Below are 19,799 nucleotides of genomic sequence, written 5' to 3'. Positions count from 1 at the left end.
ACCCCCACCCCTCATCTCTATGCCCTTGGAGGACCCCCCTTCCCCTCCCCCATTAACTCTATGACCTTGGAGGACCCCCACCCTCATCTCTATGCCCTTGGAGGACCCCCACCCCTCAACTCTATGACCCTGGAGGACCCCCACCCCTCAACTCTATGCCCTTGGAGGACCCCCCTTCCCCTCCCCCATTAACTCTATGACCTTGGAGGACCCCCCGACCCTCATCTCTATGACCCTGGAGGGCCCCCCTTCCCTTCCCCCATTAACTCTATGACCTTGGAGGACCCCCCACCCCTCATCTTTATGCCCTTGGAGGACCCCCCGACCCTCATCTCTATGACCCTGGAGGACCCCCCTTCCCCTCCCCCTTTAACTCTATGACCCTGGTGGACCCCCCCCCTCAACTCTATGACCCTGGAGGACCCCCACCCTCATCTCTGCCCTTGGAGGACCCCCCACCCTCATCTCTATGACCTTGGAGGACCCCCCTTCCCCTCCCCCATTAACTCTATGACCTTGGAGGACCCCCACCCCTCATCTCTATGACCCTGGAGGACCCCCACCCCTCATCTCTATGCCCTTGGAGGACCCCCACCCCTCATCTCTATGACCCTGGAGGACCCCCACCCCTCAACTCTATGACCCTGGAGGACCCCCCGACCCTCAACTCTATGACCCTGGAGGACCCCCACCCCTCATCTCTATGACCCTGGAGGACCCCCCGACCCTCACCTCTATGACTCTGGAGGACCCCGACTTCTCATCTCTATGCCCTTGGAGGACCCCCACCCTCATCTCTATGCCCTTGGAGGACCCCCCAACCCTCAACTCTATGCCCTTGGAGGACCCCCCGACCCTCAACTCTATTACCCTGGAGGACCCCCCACCCCTCATCTCTATGCCCTTGGAGGACCCCCCTTCCCCTCCCCCATTAACTCTATGACCCTGGAGGACCCCCACCCTCATCTCTATGACCTTGGAGGACCCCCCGACCCTCAACTCGATGCCCTTGGAGGACCTCCCACCCTCATCTCTATGCCCTTGGAGGACCCCCACCCCTCATCTCTATGACCCTGGAGGACCCCCACCCTCATCTCTATGCCCTTGGAGGACCCCCACCCCTCAACTCTATGCCCTTGGAGGACCCCCACCCTCATCTCTATGCCCTTGGAGGACCCCCACCCTCATCTCTATGCCCTTGGAGGACCCCCCTTCCCCTCCCCCATTAACTCTATGACCCTGGAGGACCCCCACCCTCAACTCTATGCTCTTGGAGGACCCCCGACCCTCATCTCTATGACCTTGGAGGACCCCCGACCCTCATCACTATGCCCTTGGAGGACCCCCACCCCTCATCTCTATGACTCTGGAGGACCCCCACCCTCATCTCTATGCCCTTGGAGGACCCCCGACCCTCAACTCTATGACCCTGGAGGACCCCCCGACCCTCAACTCTATGCCCCTGGAGGACCCCCCGACCCTCAACTCTATGACCTTGGAGGACCCCCATCCCCCCCCCTTCACTTCCTTCCGCCTCCCAACCCTTTCCCGGCACTCATCCCCGTCGTTTGCCCACATCCGGGCCCTCATTTGCATAATAGATTGGCCAACAATTACCCCGCTGTCACTTCCTGCTACGTGGGTTCCCTCTCTCCTCGTATATATATAGAGGGGATGGGTGAGGCTTAATTAACGTTAATGAGACGGATCCGGTGCGGTGAGCTGCCAGGACCTGGCTGGGATCATTAGGGAGGTGGGGGGGGGTTAATTAGCGCCTTAATTAGCACTAAGTCATTAAGATGGATCCACTCAGAGCTCGGGGAGGGGGAGAAAGCGGAGCTGGCAAGCTCATTAAGGGGTAATTAAGGTAACGAGCCCGGTTGGGGGGTTCGGTTTGGTCATTAAGAGGGTTTCCTCGTTAAGGTAATTAAGGCTCGAGGGTGGCTTAACGAGGAAACGGCTCATTAAGAGGGGTGGATTGGGGTTCGTTAAGGGGGGTTTAATGAGTGGCTAATGAGCACAGACGGGACGGCGATCCTAATTAGCGACGTGGGGTTAATTAGGGCAGGGTCGGGCCTCCAATAGCCCGTTAGGACCCTAATTAGCACCATGGGGTTAATTAAGAGAAGATTGGGTCCCAAACAACCCCATTATGACCCTAATTAGCACCATGGGGTTAATTAAGAGAGGATTGGGTCCCAAACAACCCCATTATGACCCTAATTAGCACCATGGGGTTAATTAAGACCGGAGAAGACCCCAGACAACCCCATTATGACCCTAATTAGCACCATGGGGTTAATTAGGACAGGGGAAGACCCCAAACAACCCCATTATGACCCTAATTAGCACCATAGGGGTTAATTAAGAGAGGATTGGGGCCCAAAATACCCCGATATGACCCTAATTAGCACCATAGGGGTTAATTAAGACAAGAGAGGACCCTCAACCACCCCATTATGACCCTAATTAGCCCCATGGGGTTAATTAGGACAGGAGAAGACCCCAAACCACCCCATTATGACCCTAATTAGCACCATGGGGTTAATTAAGACAGGAGAGGACCCCCCAAGCCACCCCAGTTTGACCCTAATTAGCACTATAGGTTAATTAAGAAAGGAGAGGACCCTCAACTACCATGACCCAAATTAGCACCACGGGTTAATTAAGAGAAGATTGGGCCCCAAAATACCCCAGTAGGACCCTAATTAGCCCCATGGGGGTTAATTAAGACGGGAGGGGACCCTCAAACCACCCCATTATGACTCTAATTAGCCCCATGGGGGTTAATTAAGAGAGGATTGGGCTTCAAATACCCCCTTATGACCCTAATTAGCACCATGGGGTTAATTAGGACAGGAGAAGACCCCAAACAACCCCACCATGACCCTAATTAGCACCATGGGCTAATTAAGAGAAGATCGGGCCCCAAAATACCCCGTTATGACCCTAATTAGCCCCATGGGGGTTAATTAAGACCGGAGAAGACCCCAAAGCCACCCCAGTTTGACCCTAATTAGCACTATAGGTTAATTAAGAAAGGAGAGGACCCTCAACCACCGCATTATGAACCTAATTAGCACCATAGGTTAATTAAGACAGGAGAAGACCCTCAAGCCACCCTGCTATGACCCTAATTAGCACCATGGGCTAATTAAGAGAGGATTGGGCCCCAAAATACCCCATTATGACCCTAATTAGCACCATAGGGGTTAATTAAGACGGGAGAGGACCCCCCAAGCCACCCCGCTATGACCCTAATTAGCACCATGGGATTAATTAAGGCAAGAGAGGACCCTCAACCACCCCAGTATGACCCTAATTAGCACCATGGGGTTAATTAAGAGAGGATTGGGCCCCAAAATACCCCGATATGACCCTAATTAGCACCATAGGGGTTAATTAGGCCAGGAGAGGACCCCAAACCACCCCGCTATGACCCTAATTAGCACCATGGGGTTAATTAAGAGAGGATTGGGCCTCAAAATACCCCAGCAGGACCCTAATTAGCCCCATGGGGGTTAATTAAGACAGGAGAGGACCCCCCAAGCCACCCTAGATTGACCCTAATTAGCACGATAGGTTAATTAAGAAAGGAGAGGACCCTCAACTACCATGACCCAAATTAGCACCATGGGCTAATTAAGAGAAGATTGGGCCCCAAAATACCCCATTATGACCCTAATTAGCACCATGGGGCTAATTAAGAGAGGATTGGGCCTCAAAATACCCCAGCAGGACCCTAATTAGCCCCATGGGGGTTAATTAAGACGGGAGAGGACCCCCGAAGCCACCCCGCTCTGCCCCTCGTTAGCCTAACGAGCTTAATTAGCACTTCCCCTCTCGTCCAAGATGGACAACCGGGCCTTCGAGATGCAACCTGAGGGCGCCGCCAGGTCCTGGAAGGGCAAAGATGGGCCGCAAAGAGAGGTATGGAATCGGACTGGTTTGGACTGGTTTGGACTGGTTTGGACTGGTTTGGCTTGGCTTGGCCTAACTTGGCCTGGTTTGGACTGGTTTGAACTGGTTTGGACTGGTTTGGCCTAACTGGGCCTAACTTGGAATGGTTTGGACTGGTTTGGACTGGTTTGGCCTAACTGGGCCTAACTGGGCCTAACTTGGACTGGTTTGGATTGGTTTGGACTGGTTTGGACTGGTTTGGACTGGTTTGGACTGGTTTGGACTGGTTTGGACTGGTTTGGCTTGGCTTGGCCTAACTTGGACTGGTTTGGACTGGTTTGGACTGGTTTGGACTGGTTTGGCCTAACTGGGCCTAACTTGGACTGGTTTGGACTGGTTTGGACTGGTTTGGACTGGTTTGGATTGGTTTGGACTGGTTTGGACTGGTTTGGTTTGGCTTGGCCTAACTTGGCCTGGTTTGGACTGGTTTGGATTGGTTTGGAATGGTTTGGACTGGTTTGGACTGGTTCGGACTGGTTTGGACTGGTTTGGCCTAACTTGGACTGGTTTGGAATGGTTTGGACTGGTTTGGACTGGTTTGGACTGGTTTGGATTGGTTTGGGATGGGTTGGACTGGTTTGGACTGGTTTGGACTGGTTTGGACTGGTTTGGATTGGTTTGGACTGGTTTGGACTGGTTTGGATTGGTTTGGACTGGTTTGGAGTGGTTTGGACTGGTTTGAACTGGTTTGGACTGGTTTGGCCTAACTGGGCCTAACTTGGACTGGTTTGGACTGGTTTGGATTGGTTTGGACTGGTTTGGACTGGTATGGCTTGGCTTCGCCTAACTTGGACTGGTTTGGACTGGTTTGGACTGGTTTGGACTGGTTTGGCTTAACTTGGCCTAACTTGGCCTGGTTTGGACTGGTTTGGACTGGTTTGGACTGGTTTGGATTGGTTTGGAATGGGTTGAACTGGTTTGAACTGGTTTGGCCTAACTGGGCCTAACTTGGCCTGGTTTGGACTGGTTTGGACTGGTTGGGCCTAACTTGGCCTGGTTTGGACTGGTTTGAACTGGTTTGGATTGGTTTGGACTGGTTTGGACTGGTTTGGACTGGTTTGGACTGGTTTGGCCTAACTTGGCCTGGTTTGGATTGGTTTGGACTGGTTTGGACTGGTTTGGATTGGTTTGGATTGGTTTGGACTGGTTTGGACTGGTTTGGCTTGGCTTGGCCTAACTTGGACTGGTTTGGACTGGTTTGGACTGGTTTGGACTGGTTTGGCTTAACTTGGCCTAACTTGGCCTGGTTTGGACTGGTTTGGACTGGTTTGGACTGGTTTGGACTGGTTTGGACTGGTTTGGACTGGTTTGAACTGGTTTGGACTGGTTTGGCCTAACTGGGCCTAACTTGGACTGGTTTGGACTGGTTTGGACTGGGTTGGACTGGTTTGGATTGGTTTGGAAAGGCTTGGACTGGTTTGGATTGGTTTGGCCTAACTTGGACTGGTTTGGACTGGTTTGGACTGGTTTGGATTGGTTTGGAATGGGTTGGACTGGTTTGGAGTGGTTTGGCCTGGTTTGGAATGGTTTGGACTGGTTTGGACTGGTTTGGACTGGTTTGGACTGGTTTGGCCTAACTTGGCCTAACTAGGCCTAACTTGGCTTGGTTTGGACTGGTTTGGACTGGTTTGGACTGGTTTGGACTGGTTTGGACTGGTTTGGCTTGGCTTGGCCTAACTTGGACTGGTTTGGACTGGTTTGGACTGGTTTGGACTGGTTTGGAATGGTTTGGACTGGTTTGGACTGGTCTGGAATGGTTTGGACTGGTTTGGACTTGTTCGGACTGGTTTGGAATGGTTTGGCCTAACTGGGCCTAACTTGGCCTGGTTTGGACTGGTTTGGATTGGTTTTGACTGGTTTGGCCTAACTTGGCCTGGTTTGGACTGGTTTGGACTGGTTTGCACTGGTTTGGACTGGTTTGGACTGGTTCGTACTGGTTTGGAATGGGTTGGACTGGTTTGGATTGGTTTGGAATGGGTTGGACTGGTTTGGACTGGTTTGGCCTGGTTTGGACTGGTTTGGCCTAACTTGGCCTGGTTTGGACTGGTTTGGACTGGTTTGAACTGGTTTGGACTGGTTTGGCCTAACTGGGCCTAACTTGGACTGGTTTGGACTGGTTTGGACTGGTTTGAACTGGTTTGGACTGGTTTGGATTGGCTTGGCCTAACTGGGCCTGAGTTGGCCTAACTTAGCCTGGTTTGGACTGGTTTGGACTGGGTTGGACTGGTTTGGACTGGTTTGGATTGGTTTGGAATGGGTTGGACTGGTTTGGATTGGTTTGGAATGGGTTGGACTGGTTTGGATTGGTTTGGACTGGTTTGGACTGGTTTGGCCTGGTTTGGACTGGTTTGGACTGGTTTGGCCTAACTTGGACTGGTTTGGCCTGGTTTGGACTGGTTCGGACTGGTTTGGACTGGTTTGGCTTGGCTTGGCCTAACTTGGCCGGGTTTGGACTGGTTTGGACTGGTTTGGATTGGTTTGGACTGGTTTGGACTGGTTTGGACTGGTTTGGACTGGTTTGGATTGGTTTGGACTGGTTTGGACTGGGTTGGACTGGTTTGGACTGGTTTGGATTGGTTTGGACTGGTTTGGACTGGTTTGGACTGGTTTGGATTGGTTTGGACTGGTTTGGAATGGGTTGGACTGGTTTGGACTGGTTTGGATTGGGTTGGACTGGTTTGGATTGGTTTGGATAGGTTTGGTCTGGTTTGGACTGGTTTGGACTGGTTTGGTCTGGTTTGGACTGGTTCGGACTGGTTTGGAATGGTTTGGCCTAACTGGGCCTAACTTGACTGGTTTGGCCTGGTTTGGACTGGTTTGGATTGGTTTGGCCTGGTTTGGACTGGTTTGGACTGGTTGGGCCTAACTTGGCCTGGTTTGGACTGGTTTGGACTGGGTTGGATTGGGTTGGACTGCTTCGGACTGGTTTGGATTGGTTTGGACTGGTTTGGACTGGTTTGGACTGGTTTGGATTGGTTTGGACTGGTTTGGACTGGTTTGGACTGGTTTGGCCTAACTTGGCCTGGTTTGGACTGGTTTGGACTGGTTTGGACTGGTTTGGACTGGTTTGGCCTAACTTGGCCTGGTTTGGACTGGTTTGGACTGGTTTGGAATGGGTTGGACTGGTTTGGACTGGTTTGGACTGGTTTGGAATGGTTTGGAATGGGTTTGGACTGGTTTGGACTGGTTTGGCCTGGTTTGGCCGGGTTTGGACTGGTTTGGACTGGTTTGGCCTAACTTGGCCTGGTTTGGACTGGTTTGAACTGGTTTGGACTGGTTTGGATTGGTTTGGACTGGTTTGGACTGGTTTGGCCTAACGTGGCCTGGTTTGGACTGGTTTGGACTGGTTTGGACTGGTTTGGATTGGTTTGGACTGGTTTGGACTGGTTTGGACTGGTTTGGCCTAATTTGGCCTGGTTTGGACTGGTTTGGATTGGTTTGGACTGGTTTGGCCTGGTTTGGACTGTTTTGGACTGGTTTGGATTGGTTTGGACTGGTTTGGAATGGTTTGGACTGGTTTGGACTGGTTTGGATTGGGTTGGACTGGTTTGGATTGGTTTGGATAGGTTTGGTCTGGTTTGGACTGGTTTGGACTGGTTTGGTCTGGTTTGGACTGGTTCGGACTGGTTTGGAATGGTTTGGCCTAACTGGGCCTAACTTGACTGGTTTGGCCTGGTTTGGACTGGTTTGGATTGGTTTGGCCTGGTTTGGACTGGTTTGGACTGGTTGGGCCTAACTTGGCCTGGTTTGGACTGGTTTGGACTGGGTTGGATTGGGTTGGACTGCTTCGGACTGGTTTGGATTGGTTTGGACTGGTTTGGACTGGTTTGGACTGGTTTGGATTGGTTTGGACTGGTTTGGACTGGTTTGGACTGGTTTGGCCTAACTTGGCCTGGTTTGGACTGGTTTGGACTGGTTTGGACTGGTTTGGACTGGTTTGGCCTAACTTGGCCTGGTTTGGACTGGTTTGGACTGGTTTGGAATGGGTTGGACTGGTTTGGACTGGTTTGGACTGGTTTGGAATGGTTTGGAATGGGTTTGGACTGGTTTGGACTGGTTTGGCCTGGTTTGGCCGGGTTTGGACTGGTTTGGACTGGTTTGGCCTAACTTGGCCTGGTTTGGACTGGTTTGAACTGGTTTGGACTGGTTTGGATTGGTTTGGACTGGTTTGGACTGGTTTGGCCTAACGTGGCCTGGTTTGGACTGGTTTGGACTGGTTTGGACTGGTTTGGATTGGTTTGGACTGGTTTGGACTGGTTTGGACTGGTTTGGCCTAACTTGGCCTGGTTTGGACTGGTTTGGATTGGTTTGGACTGGTTTGGCCTGGTTTGGACTGTTTTGGACTGGTTTGGATTGGTTTGGACTGGTTTGGAATGGTTTGGACTGGTTTGGACTGGTTTGGATTGGTTTGGACTGGTTTGGACTGGTTTGGACTGGTTTGGACTGGTTTGGCTTGGCTTGGCCTAACTTGGACTGGTTTGGACTGGTTTGGACTGGTTTGGATTGGTTTGGAATGGGTTGAACTGGTTTGAACTGGTTTGGCCTAGCTGGGCCTAACTTGGCCTGGTTTGGACTGGTTTGGACTGGTTTGGATTGGTTTGGACTGGTTTGGACTGGTTTGGACAGGTTTGGACTGGTTTGGAATGGGTTGGACTGGTTTGGACTGGTTTGGATTGGTTTGGACTGGTTTGGAATGGGTTGGACTGGTTTGGACTGGTTTGGCTTGGCTTGGCATAACTTGGCCTGGTTTGGCCTGGTTTGGACTGGTTTGGACTGGGTTGGACTGGTTTGGATTGGTTTGGAATGGGTTGGACTGGTTTGGACTGGTTTGGACTGGTTTGGATTGGTTTGGACTGGTTTGGACTGGTTTGGACTGGTTTGGCCAACTGGGCCTAACTTGGACTGGTTTGGACTGGTTTGGACTGGTTTGGCCTGGATTGGAATGGTTTGGACTGGTTTGGACTGGTTTGGACTGGTTTGGATTGGTTTGGATTGGTTTGGAATGGTTTGGACTGGTTTGGATTGGTTTGGACTGGTTTGGCCTAACTTGGCCTAACTAGGCCTAACTTGGCTTGGTTTGGACTGGTTTGGACTGGTTTGGACTGGGTTGGACTGGGTTGGACTGGTTTGGACTGGTTTGGACTGGCTTGGCCTAACTTGGCCTATCTTGGCCTGGTTTGGACTGGTTTGGACTGGTTTGGACTGGTTTGGCTTGGCTTGGCCTAACTTGGCCTTGCTTGGCCCAGTTCGGCCCGGCTTGGCCTAACTTCGCCTGGCTTGGCCTAGCTTGGCCTAATCTGGCCTGGCTTGGCCTAGCTTGGCCTAGCTTGGCCTGGCTTGGCCTAGCTTGGCCCGGCTTGACCCAATTCAGCCTGGCTTGGCCTGGTTTGGCCTGCCTTGGCCTACCTTGGCCTAACTTGGCCTGGCTTGGCCTGGCTTGGCCTAGCTTGGCCCAATTCGGCCTGGCTTGGCCTGGTTTGGCCTGGCTTGGCCTACCTTGGCCTACCTTGGCCTACCTTGGCCTAACTTGGCGTAACTTGGCCTGGCTTGGCCTAACTTGGCCTGGCTTGGCCTAGCTTTGCCCGGCTTGACCCAATTCGGCCTGGCTTGGCCTGGCTTGGCCTGGCTTGGCCTACCTTGGCCTAATCTGGCCTGGCTTGGCCTAACTGGGCCTGGCTTGGCCTGGTTTGGCCTGGCTTGGCCTAACTTGGCCTGGCTTGGCCTGGTTTGGCCTAGCTTGGCCCAATTCGGCCTGGCTTGGCCTGGCTTGGCCTGGCTTGGCCTAACTTGGCCTGGCTTGGCCTGGCTTGGCCTATCTTGGCCTGGCTTGGCCTGGCTTGGCCCAACATGGCTCACCATGGCCTAGCTTGGCCTAGCTTGGCCTGGCTTGACCCAACATGGCCTGGCTTGGCCTAACTTGGCCTGGCTTGGCCTAACTTGGCCTAACTTGGCCTGGCTTGGCCTAACTTGGCCTGGCTTGGCCTGGCTTGGCCTGGCTTGACCCAACATGGCCTGGCTTGGCCTACCTTGGCCTGGCTTGGCCTAGCTTGGCCTCATCTGGCCTGGCTTGGCCTAGCTTGGCCTAGCTTGGCCTAGCTTGGCCTAACTTGGCCTGGCTTGGCCTGGCTTGACCCAACATGGCCTGGCTTGGCCCGGCTTGGCCTAACTTGGCCTGGCTTGGCCTGGCTCGGCCCTGCTTGGCCCTCTTTGGCCCACTTGGGCCCGCTTCGCCCCCGGCCAACCCTTTCCCCCCCCCTCTTTAAATCCACTTCAGGCCCCCCAAAGCAACGGAACCCTCCGGAAGCTGTTTGCGCTTTGCCTTCTGGCCGGCGTGATGAGCACAGCTCTGAGCGTGGCCAGTTTGGCCCTGGTGTACAGCAAGGCGGGCGGCCTCGTTAGGGAAATGAGCGCTAACGAGGGAGGGGTTGTTAACGAGGAAGGAGTTAACGAGGAGGGAGGAGGCGGCGGAGGCGCCCGGTTTCGCTTCTTCTATCGGTTGAGTCGGACGGAGGTGGGAGGGGGAAGGGGAAGTGGGAGGGGAAGTGGGAGGGAAGAGGGAGGGGAAGTGGGAGGGGAAAGGGATGGGAAGGGGAAGGGGGAGGGGGAGGGGAAGTGGGAAGGGGGAGGGGAAGTGGGAAGGGAAGTGGGAAGGGGAAGTGGGAGGAGGAAGGGGAAGGGGGAGGGGAAGTGGGAGGGGAAGTGGGAGGGGAAGTGGGAAGGGAAGTGGGAAGGGGGGGGGAAGGGGAAGGGGAAGTGGGAGGGGAAGTGGGAGGGAAGAGGGAGGGGAAGTGGGAGGGGAAAGGGATGGGAAGGGGAAGGGGGAGGGGGAGGGGAAGTGGGAAGGAGGAGGGGAAGTGGGAAGGGAAGTGGGAGGGGGAGGGGATGTGGGAGGTGAAGTGGGAGGGGAAGTGGGAGGGGGAAGGGGAAGGGGGGAGGGGAAGTGGGAGGGGAAGTGGGAGGAGGAAGGGGAGAGGGGAAGGGCAAGTGGGAAGGGGGAGGGGAAGTGGGAAGGGAAGTGGGAGGGGGAGGGGATGTGGGAGGTGAAGTGGGAGGGGAAGTGGGAGGGGGAAGGGGAAGGGGGAGGGGAAGTGGGAGGGGAAGTGGGAGGAGGGAGGGGGAGGGGGAAGGGGAAGTGGGAGGGGAAGTGGGAGGGCTAGGAGGAGGGGGAGGGGAAGTGGGAAGGGAAGTGGGAAGGGGAAGTGGGAGGAGGAAGGGGAAGGGGGAGGGGAAGTGGGAGGGAAGAGGGAGGGGAAGTGGGAGGGGAAAGGGATGGGAAGGGGAAGGGGAAGGGGAAGGACGGGAAAGGAGGGGAAACAAAAGGAAACAAAGGGAAAGGGAGGGGAAATGAAGGGGAAAGGAGGGGAAATGAGGGGAAATGAAGGGGAAATGAGGGGAAAGGAGGGGAAAGGAAGGGAAATGAGGGGAAAGGGAGGGAAATGAGGGGAAATGAAGGGGAAATAAGGGAAAAGGAGGGGAAAGGAAGGGAAAGGGGGGGAAATTAGGGGAAATAAAGGGGAAAGGAGGGGAAATGAGGGGAAATGAAGGGGAAAGGAGGGGGAAGGAGGGGAAACAAAGGGAAATGAAGGGGAAAGGAGGGGAAAGGGAGGGAAAAGGAAGGGAAAGGGGGGGAAATGAGGGGAAATAAAGGGGAAAGGAGGGGAAATACAGGGAAAGGGAGGGGAAATGAGGGGAAAATAAGGGGAAATGAAGGGGAAATGAGGGGAAAGGGAGGGAAATGAAGGGGAAATAAGGGAAAAGGAGGGGAAATACAGGGAAAGGGAGGGGAAATGAGGGGAAATAAAGGGGAAATGAGGGGAAATAAGGGAAAAGGAAGGGAAAGGAAGGGGAAAGGGAAGGGAAATTAGGGGAAATGAGGGGAAATAAGGGAAAAGGAGGGGAAATACAGGGAAAGGGAGGGGAAATGAGGGGAAGTAAAGGGGAAATGAGGGGAAATACAGGGAAAGGGAGGGAAAATGAGGGGAAATAAAGGGGAAATGAGGGGAAATGAGGGGAAAGGAGGGGAAATGAGGGGAAAGGAAGGGAAGGGGAAGTGAAACCAAAAGCGAAACTGAATGGAGCTCCCTTCTCCCCCTTTTCCGACCCCCCCCCCCCCACTTCCCAGCCCCAAAAATACCCCGGCGGCCAAATCCAATGGGCGACCTCGAGATCCAAGCGGGACCTTTACCCCGACCCCGAAGGGCTGCAATTCGGGGAGAGCCTCCGGCAGCACCAATCCCACATGAGCGTGGCCTTGCTTCGGATCAAAGCCGGCGGCCTCCGCGTCCCCCACTGGCACTTCAACGCCGCCGAGCACGGCTACGTGCTGCAAGTAGGCCGCGGCGACGCCCTTCCCCCCCCCAACTCACCCTTTTTCTCTCGCGCCCCTTCGAGCCCATCGGGATGGCTCCAAGGCCACCCCGCGAGGCTTGTTTTCCCCCACCCCCTGCATGCTTTTCCTCGCGGCTTCGCCCGCAGGGCACGGCGTGGGTCGGCGTGGCGAGCGGCGCCAACGCCACGACCTACAACGCCACCGTGGGGCAGGCGGTGTTCTTCCCCCCCGGCGCCGTCCATTGGCTTAAGAACGTCGGCGGGGGGGAGTTGGCGGTGGTCCTCTTCTTCGGGAGCCACGAGGAGGTGAAGACTTTGGACGTGGACGAGGCTTTCTTCGGCACGGCGGAGGATATCGCGGCTCGGGCGCTTCAGGTGAGGGGGAAAAGGGGGAAATAAGGGGCGGTTGGGGGGTTCTAGCGTGATCCGGGGGGGGATTTTAGGGTTTTGGGGGGGTTGTGGGGTCGTGGAAGGTGAAATTGGCGGTGGTTGTATCCGCCTGTGATGTTCCGTTTGGGATCTATAGGGCTGGATAGGTTGCTTGGGTCCTGGAAGGGTAAATTGGCGGTGGTTCCATCTCTCTATGAGGTTCCGTTAGGGATCTATAGAGCTGGATAGGTTGGTTGGGTCCTGGAAGGGTAAATTGGCAGTGGTTCCATCTCTCTATGAGGTTCCATTGGGGATCTATAGGGATATATAGGTTGGTTGGGTCCTGGAAGGGTAAGTTGGCGGTGGTTCCATCTCTCTATGAGGTTCCGTTAGGGATCTATAGGGCTGGATAGGTTGGTTGGGTCCTGGAAGGGTAAACTGGCGGTGGTTCCATCTCTCTATGAGGTTCCATTGGGGATCTATAGGGATATATAGGTTGGTTGGGTCCTGGAAGGGTAAATTGGCGGTGGTTCCATCTCTCTATGAGGTTCCATTGGGTATCTATAGGGATATATAGGTTGGTTGGGTCCTGGAAGGGAAAATTGGCGGTGGTTCCATCTCTCTATGAGGTTCCATTGGGGCTCTATAGGGCTGGATAGGTTGGTTGGGTCCTGGAAGGGAAAATTGGCGGTGGTTCCATCTCTCTATGAGGTTCCATTGGGGCTCCATAGGGCTATAAAGGGAGGTTGGGTCCTGGAAGGGTAAATTGGCGGTGGTTCCGTCCCTCTATGAGGTTCCATTGGGGCTCTATAGGGCTGGATAGGTTGGTTGGGTCCTGGAAGGGAAAATTGGCGGTGGTTCCATCTCTCTATGAGGTTCCATTGGGGCTCCATAGGGCTATAAAGGGAGGTTGGGTCCTGGAAGGGTAAATTGGCGGTGGTTCCATCTCTCTATGAGGTTCCATTAGGGATCTATAGGGCTGGATAGGTTGGTTGGGTCCTGGAAGGGTAAACTGGCGGTGGTTCCATCTCTCTATGAGGTTCCATTGGGGATCTATAGGGATATATAGGTTGGTTGGGTCCTGGAAGGGTAAATTGGCGGTGGTTCCATCTCTCTATGAGGTTCCATTGGGGATCTATAGGGCTATAAAGGGAGGTTGGGTCCTGGAAGGGTAAATTGGCGGTGGTTCCATCTCTCTATGAGGTTCCATTGGGTATCTATAGGGATATATAAGTTGGTTGGGTCCTGGAAGGGTAAATTGGCAGTGGTTTCGTCCCTCTATGAGGTTCCATTGGGGATCTATAGGGCTGGATAGGTTGGTTGGGTCCTGGAAGGGAAAATTGGCGGTGGTTCCATCTCTCTATGAGGTTCCGTTCGGGATCTATAGGGCTGGATAGGTTGGTTGGGTCCTGGAAGGGAAAATTGGCGGTGGTTCCGTCCCTCTATGAGGTTCCATTGGGTATCTATAGGGATATATAAGTTGGTTGGGTCCTGGAAGGGTAAGTTGGCGGTGGTTCCATCTCTCTATGAGGTTCCGTTAGGGATCTATAGGGCTGGATAGGTTGGTTGGGTCCTGGAAGGGTAAATTGGCGGTGGTTCCATCTCTCTATGAGGTTCCATTGGGTATCTATAGGGATATATAGGTTGGTTGGGTCCTGGAAGGGAAAATTGGCGGTGGTTCCGTCCCTCTATGAGGTTCCATTGGGGATCTATAGGGATATATAGGTTGGTTGGGTCCTGGAAGGGTAAGTTGGCGGTGGTTCCATCTCTCTATGAGGTTCCGTTAGGGATCTATAGGGCTGGATAGGTTGGTTGGGTCCTGGAAGGGTAAATTGGTGGTGGTTGTATCCGCCTGTGATGTTCCGTTAGGGATCTATAGGGCTGGATAGGTTGGTTGGGTCCTGGAAGGGAAAATTGGCGGTGGTTCCGTCCCTCTATGAGGTTCCATTGGGGATCTATAGGGCTGGATAGGTTGGTTGGGTCCTGGAAGGGAAAATTGGCGGTGGTTCCATCTCTCTATGAGGTTCCGTTAGGGATCTATAGGGCTGGATAGGTTGGTTGGGTCCTGGAAGGGTAAAGGTGAGGTTAAAGGGTCCTTCTATGGGGTTCTATAGGGAGTTTGGGTCCTGGAAGGGGAAAGTGAGGTGGTTGGGTCCTGGAAGGGTAAATTGGCGGTGGTTCCGTCCCTCTATGAGGTTCCATTGGGGCTCTATAGGGCTGTATATGTTGGTTGGGTCCTGGAAGGGTAAAGGTCAGGCGGAAGGGTCCTTCTATGGGGTTCTATGGGGAGTTTGGGTCCTGGAAGGGTAAAGTGAGGCGGTTGGGTCCTGGAAGGGTAAACTGGCGGTGGTTCCATCTCTCTATGAGGTTCCATTGGGGATCTATAGGGATATATAGGTTGGTTGGGTCCTGGAAGGGTAAAGGTGAGCTTAAAGGGTCCTTCTATGGGGTTCTATAGGGATTTTGGGTCCTGGAAGGGGAAAGAGAGGCGGTTGGGTCCTGGAAGGGTAAATTGGCGGTGGTTCCGTCCCTCTATGAGGTTCCATTGGGGCTCTATAGGGATATATAGGTTGGTTGGGTCCTGGAAGGGTAAAGGTGAGGCGGAAGGGTCCTTCTATGGGGTTCTATAGGGATTTTGGGTCCTGGAAGGGGAAAGTGAGGCGGTTGGGTCCTGGAAGGGTAAATTGGCGGTGGTTCCATCTCTCTATGAGGTTCCGTTAGGGATCTATAGGGCTGGATAGGTTGGTTGGGTCCTGGAAGGGTAAAGGTGAGATTAAAGGGTCCTTCTATGGGGTTCTATAGGGAGTTTGGGTCCTGGAAGGGGAAAGTGAGGCGGTTGGGTCCTGGAAGGGTAAATTGGCGGTGGTTCCGTCCCTCTATGAGGTTCCATTGGGGATCTATAGGGCTGGATAGGTTGGTTGGGTCCTGGAAGGGTAAAGGTGAGCTTAAAGGGTGCTTCTATGGGGTTCTATGGAGACTTTGGGTCCTGGAAGGGGAAAGTGAGGCCGTTGGGTCCTGGAAGGGTAAATTGGCGGTGGTTCCGTCCCTCTATGAGGTTCCATTGGGGCTCTATAGGGATATATAGGTTGGTTGGGTCCTGGAAGGGTAAAGGTGAGCTTAAAGGGTGCTTCTATGGGGTTCTATGGGGACTTTGGGTCCTGGAAGGGTAAAGGTGAGCTTAAAGGGTCCTTCTATGGGGTTTTATAGGGAATTTGGGTCCTGGAAGGGTAAAGGTGAGCTTAAAGGGTCCTTCTATGGGGTTTTATAGGGACTTTGGGTCCTGGAAGGGTAAAGGTGTGCCTAAAGGGTCCTTCTATGGGGTTCTATGGGGGCTTTGGGTCCTGGAAGGGTAAAGGTGAGGCTTAAAGGGTCCTTCTATGGGGTTCTATGGGAACTTCGGGTCCTGGAAGGGTAAAGGTGAGCTTAAAGGGTCCTTCTATGGGGTTCTAATGGGACTTTGGGTCCTGGAAGGGTAAAGGTGAGCTTAAAGGGTCCTTCTATAGGGTTGTATAGGGGGTTTGGGTCCTGGAAGGGTAAAGGTGAGCTTAAAGGGTCCTTCTATGGGGTTCTAATGGGAATTTGGGTCCTGGAAGGGTAAAGGTGAGCTTAAAGGGTCCTTCTATGGGGTTCTGTAGGGAATTTGGGTCCTGGAAGGGCAAAAGTGACCTGGAAGGGTTCTTTTATGGGGTTCTAATGGGAATTTGGGTCCTGGAAGGTACAACACCTCGTTTTAAAGCCCCCTATCTTTATTTAAAGGGGATTTTTGGGTCCTGGAAGGTACAAAACTTCATTTAAAGCCCCCTCCCTTTATTCTAATGGGATTTTGGGTCCTGGAAGGTACAAAACTTCATTTAAAGCCCCCTACGTTATTCTATGGGGGATTTGGGTCCTGGAAGATACAACGCTTCCTTTTAAAGCCCCCTACATTATTCTATGGGGATTTTGGGTCCTGGAAGATACAACGCTTCCTTTTAAAGCCCCCTCCCTTTATTCTAATGGGATTTTGGGTCCTGGAAGATACAACGCTTCCTTTTAAAGCCCCCTCCCTTTATTCTAATGGGATTTTGGGTCCTGGAAGATACAACGCTTCCTTTTAAAGCCCCCTACGTTATTCTAATGGGATTTTTGGGTCCTGGAAGATACAACGCTTTTTTTTAAAGCCCCCTACGTTATTCTAATGGGATTTTGGGTCCTGGAAGATACAACGCTCAACGTTTGAGCCCCACACTGTGTTCTAATGGGATTTTGGGTCCTGGAAGATACAACACTTCCTTTTAAAGCCCCCTATCTTTATTTAAAGGGGATTTTTGGGTCCTGGAAGGTACAACCCTCAACATTCGAGCCCCCTCCCCTTATTCTAATGGGATTTTGGGTCCTGGAAGATACAACGCTTCCTTTTAAAGCCCCCTACGTTATTCTATGGGGGATTTTGGGTCCTGGAAGATACAACGCTTCCTTTTAAAGCCCCCTATCATTATTCTAATGGGATTTTGGGTCCTGGAAGATACAACGCTTCCTTTTAAAGCCCCCTATCTTTATTTAAAGGGGATTTTTGGGTCCTGGAAGGTACAACGCTTCCTTTTAAAGCCCCCTACCTTTATTCTAATGGGATTTTGGGTCCTGGAAGATACAACACCTCGTTTTAAAGCCCCCTATCTTTATTTAAAGGGGATTTTTGGGTCCTGGAAGGTACAACGCTCAACATTCGAGCCCCCTACCCTATAGTATAGGGGATTTGGGTCCTGGAAGGTACAACACTTGTTTGTTGAGCCCACTAAAGCGTTCTAATGGGGGATTTGGGTCCTGGAAGGTACAACGCTTCCTTTTAAAGCCCCCTACGTTATTCTAATGGGATTTTGGGTCCTGGAAGATACAACGCTCAACGTTTGAGCCCCACACTGTGTTCTAATGGGATTTTGGGTCCTGGAAGATACAACACTTCCTTTTAAAGCCCCCTATCTTTATTTAAAGGGGATTTTTGGGTCCTGGAAGGTACAACCCTCAACATTCGAGCCCCCTCCCCTTATTCTAATGGGATTTTGGGTCCTGGAAGATACAACGCTTCCTTTTAAAGCCCCCTACGTTATTCTATGGGGGATTTTGGGTCCTGGAAGATACAACGCTTCCTTTTAAAGCCCCCTATCTTTATTTAAAGGGGATTTTTGGGTCCTGGAAGGTACAACGCTTCCTTTTAAAGCCCCCTACGTTATACTAATGAGATTTTTGGGTCCTGGAAGGTACAAAACTTCATTTAAAGCCCCCTTCCTTTATTCTAATGGGATTTTGGGTCCTGGAAGATACAAAACTTCATTTAAAGCCCCCTACGTTATTCTATGGGGGATTTTGGGTCCTGGAAGATATAACACCTCGTTTTAAAGCCCCCTATCTTTATTTAAAGGGGATTTTTGGGTCCTGGAAGGTACAACGCTTCCTTTTAAAGCCCCCTCCCTTTATTCTAATGGGATTTTGGGTCCTGGAAGGTACAAAACTTCATTTAAAGCCCCCTACGTTATTCTATGGGGGATTTTTGGGTCCTGGAAGATACAACGCTTCCTTTTAAAGCCCCCTACGTTATTCTAATGGGATTTTGGGTCCTGGAAGATACAACGCTTCCTTTTAAAGCCCCCTCCCCTTATTCTAATGGGATTTTTGGGTCCTGGAAGGTACAACACTTCATTTTAAAGCCCCCTATCTTTATTTAAAGGGGATTTTTGGGTCCTGGAAGATACAACGCTTCCTTTTAAAGCCCCCTACCTTTATTCTAATGGGAATTTGGGTCCTGGAAGGTACAACGCTCAACGTTTGAGCCCCCTACCCTATAGTATAGGGGATTTGGGTCCTGGAAGGTACAACACTTCATTTAAAGCCCCCTCCCCTTATTCTAATGGGATTTTGGGTCCTGGAAGATACAACACCTCGTTTTAAAGCCCCCTATCTTTATTTAAAGGGGATTTTTGGGTCCTGGAAGGTACAACGCTCAACGTTTGAGCCCCACACTGTGTTCTAAGGGGATTTTGGGTCCTGGAAGGTACAACACTTCCTTTTAAAGCCCCCTATGTTATACTAATGGGATTTTTGGGTCCTGGAAGGTACAAAACTGCATTTAAAGCCCCCTCCCTTTATTCTAATGGGATTTTGGGTCCTGGAAGATACAACGCTTCCTTTTAAAGCCCCCTATCTTTATTTAAAGGGGAGTTTTGGGTCCTGGAAGGTACAACGCTCAACATTCGAGCCCCCTACCCTATAGTATAGGGGATTTGGGTCCTGGAAGGTACAACACTTGTTTGTTGAGCCCACTAAAGCGTTCTAATGGGGGATTTGGGTCCTGGAAGATACAACACTTCCTTTTAAAGCCCCCTATCTTTATTTAAAGGGGATTTTTGGGTCCTGGAAGATACAACGCTTCCTTTTAAAGCCCCCTACCTTTATTCTAATGGGATTTTGGGTCCTGGAAGATACAACACCTCGTTTTAAAGCCCCCTATCTTTATTTAAAGGGGATTTTTGGGTCCTGGAAGGTACAACGCTCAACATTCGAGCCCCCTACCCTATAGTATAGGGGATTTGGGTCCTGGAAGGTACAACACTTGTTTGTTGAGCCCACTAAAGCGTTCTAATGGGGGATTTGGGTCCTGGAAGGTACAACACCTCGTTTTAAAGCCCCCTATCTTTATTTAAAGGGGATTTTTGGGTCCTGGAAGGTACAACGCTTCCTTTTAAAGCCCCCTACGTTATTCTATGGGGGATTTTTGGGTCCTGGAAGGTACAACACCTCGTTTTAAAGCCCCCTATCTTTATTTAAAGGGGATTTTTGGGTCCTGGAAGATACAACGCTTCCTTTTAAAGCCCCCTACGTTATTCTAATGGGATTTTTGGGTCCTGGAAGGTACAACCCTCAACATTCGAGCCCCCTCCCCTTATTCTAATGGGATTTTGGGTCCTGGAAGGTACAACGCTTCCTTTTAAAGCCCCCTATCTTTATTTAAAGGGGATTTTTGGGTCCTGGAAGGTACAACACTCAACATTCGAGCCCCCTACCCTATAGTATAGGGGATTTGGGTCCTGGAAGGTACAACGCACAACGTTTGAGCCCCACACTGTGTTCTAAGGGGATTTTGGGTCCTGGAAGATACAACGCTTCCT

General features: G+C 52.1%; 1 protein-coding gene across 6 annotated transcripts in view; it reads left to right on the top strand.

The window, feature by feature from the left end:
• The first annotated feature begins 1,592 nt into the window (after nucleotides 1–1,592).
• Nucleotides 1,593–19,799, top strand: part of LOC101751171 (germin-like protein subfamily 2 member 2-like) — a 44,662-nt gene continuing 26,455 nt past the window's right edge. Inside the window, exons 1-5 of one of the 6 annotated variants that reach the window (XM_040655670.2) lie at nucleotides 1,593–1,638; nucleotides 3,853–3,930; nucleotides 10,235–10,471; nucleotides 12,083–12,289; nucleotides 12,436–12,663. In XM_040655670.2, coding sequence (XP_040511604.1) covers nucleotides 3,853–3,930; nucleotides 10,235–10,471; nucleotides 12,083–12,289; nucleotides 12,436–12,663 — 750 coding nt within the window. In that variant the 5' untranslated portion in view covers nucleotides 1,593–1,638. Of the gene's footprint in view, nucleotides 1,868–3,852; nucleotides 3,931–10,234; nucleotides 10,472–12,082; nucleotides 12,290–12,435; nucleotides 12,664–19,799 lie in introns of all 6 variants that reach the window. The other 5 variants (XM_040655669.2, XM_040655672.2, XM_040655667.2 and 2 more) reach the window with 5 other exon arrangements.

Source organism: Gallus gallus, chromosome Z, assembly GCF_016699485.2.
Source record: "Gallus gallus isolate bGalGal1 chromosome Z, bGalGal1.mat.broiler.GRCg7b, whole genome shotgun sequence".
Classification (NCBI taxonomy): Eukaryota; Metazoa; Chordata; class Aves; order Galliformes; family Phasianidae; genus Gallus; species Gallus gallus.
The sequence above is the reverse complement of the archived record's forward strand: the minus strand, read 5'-3'. Positions and strand labels throughout refer to the sequence as shown.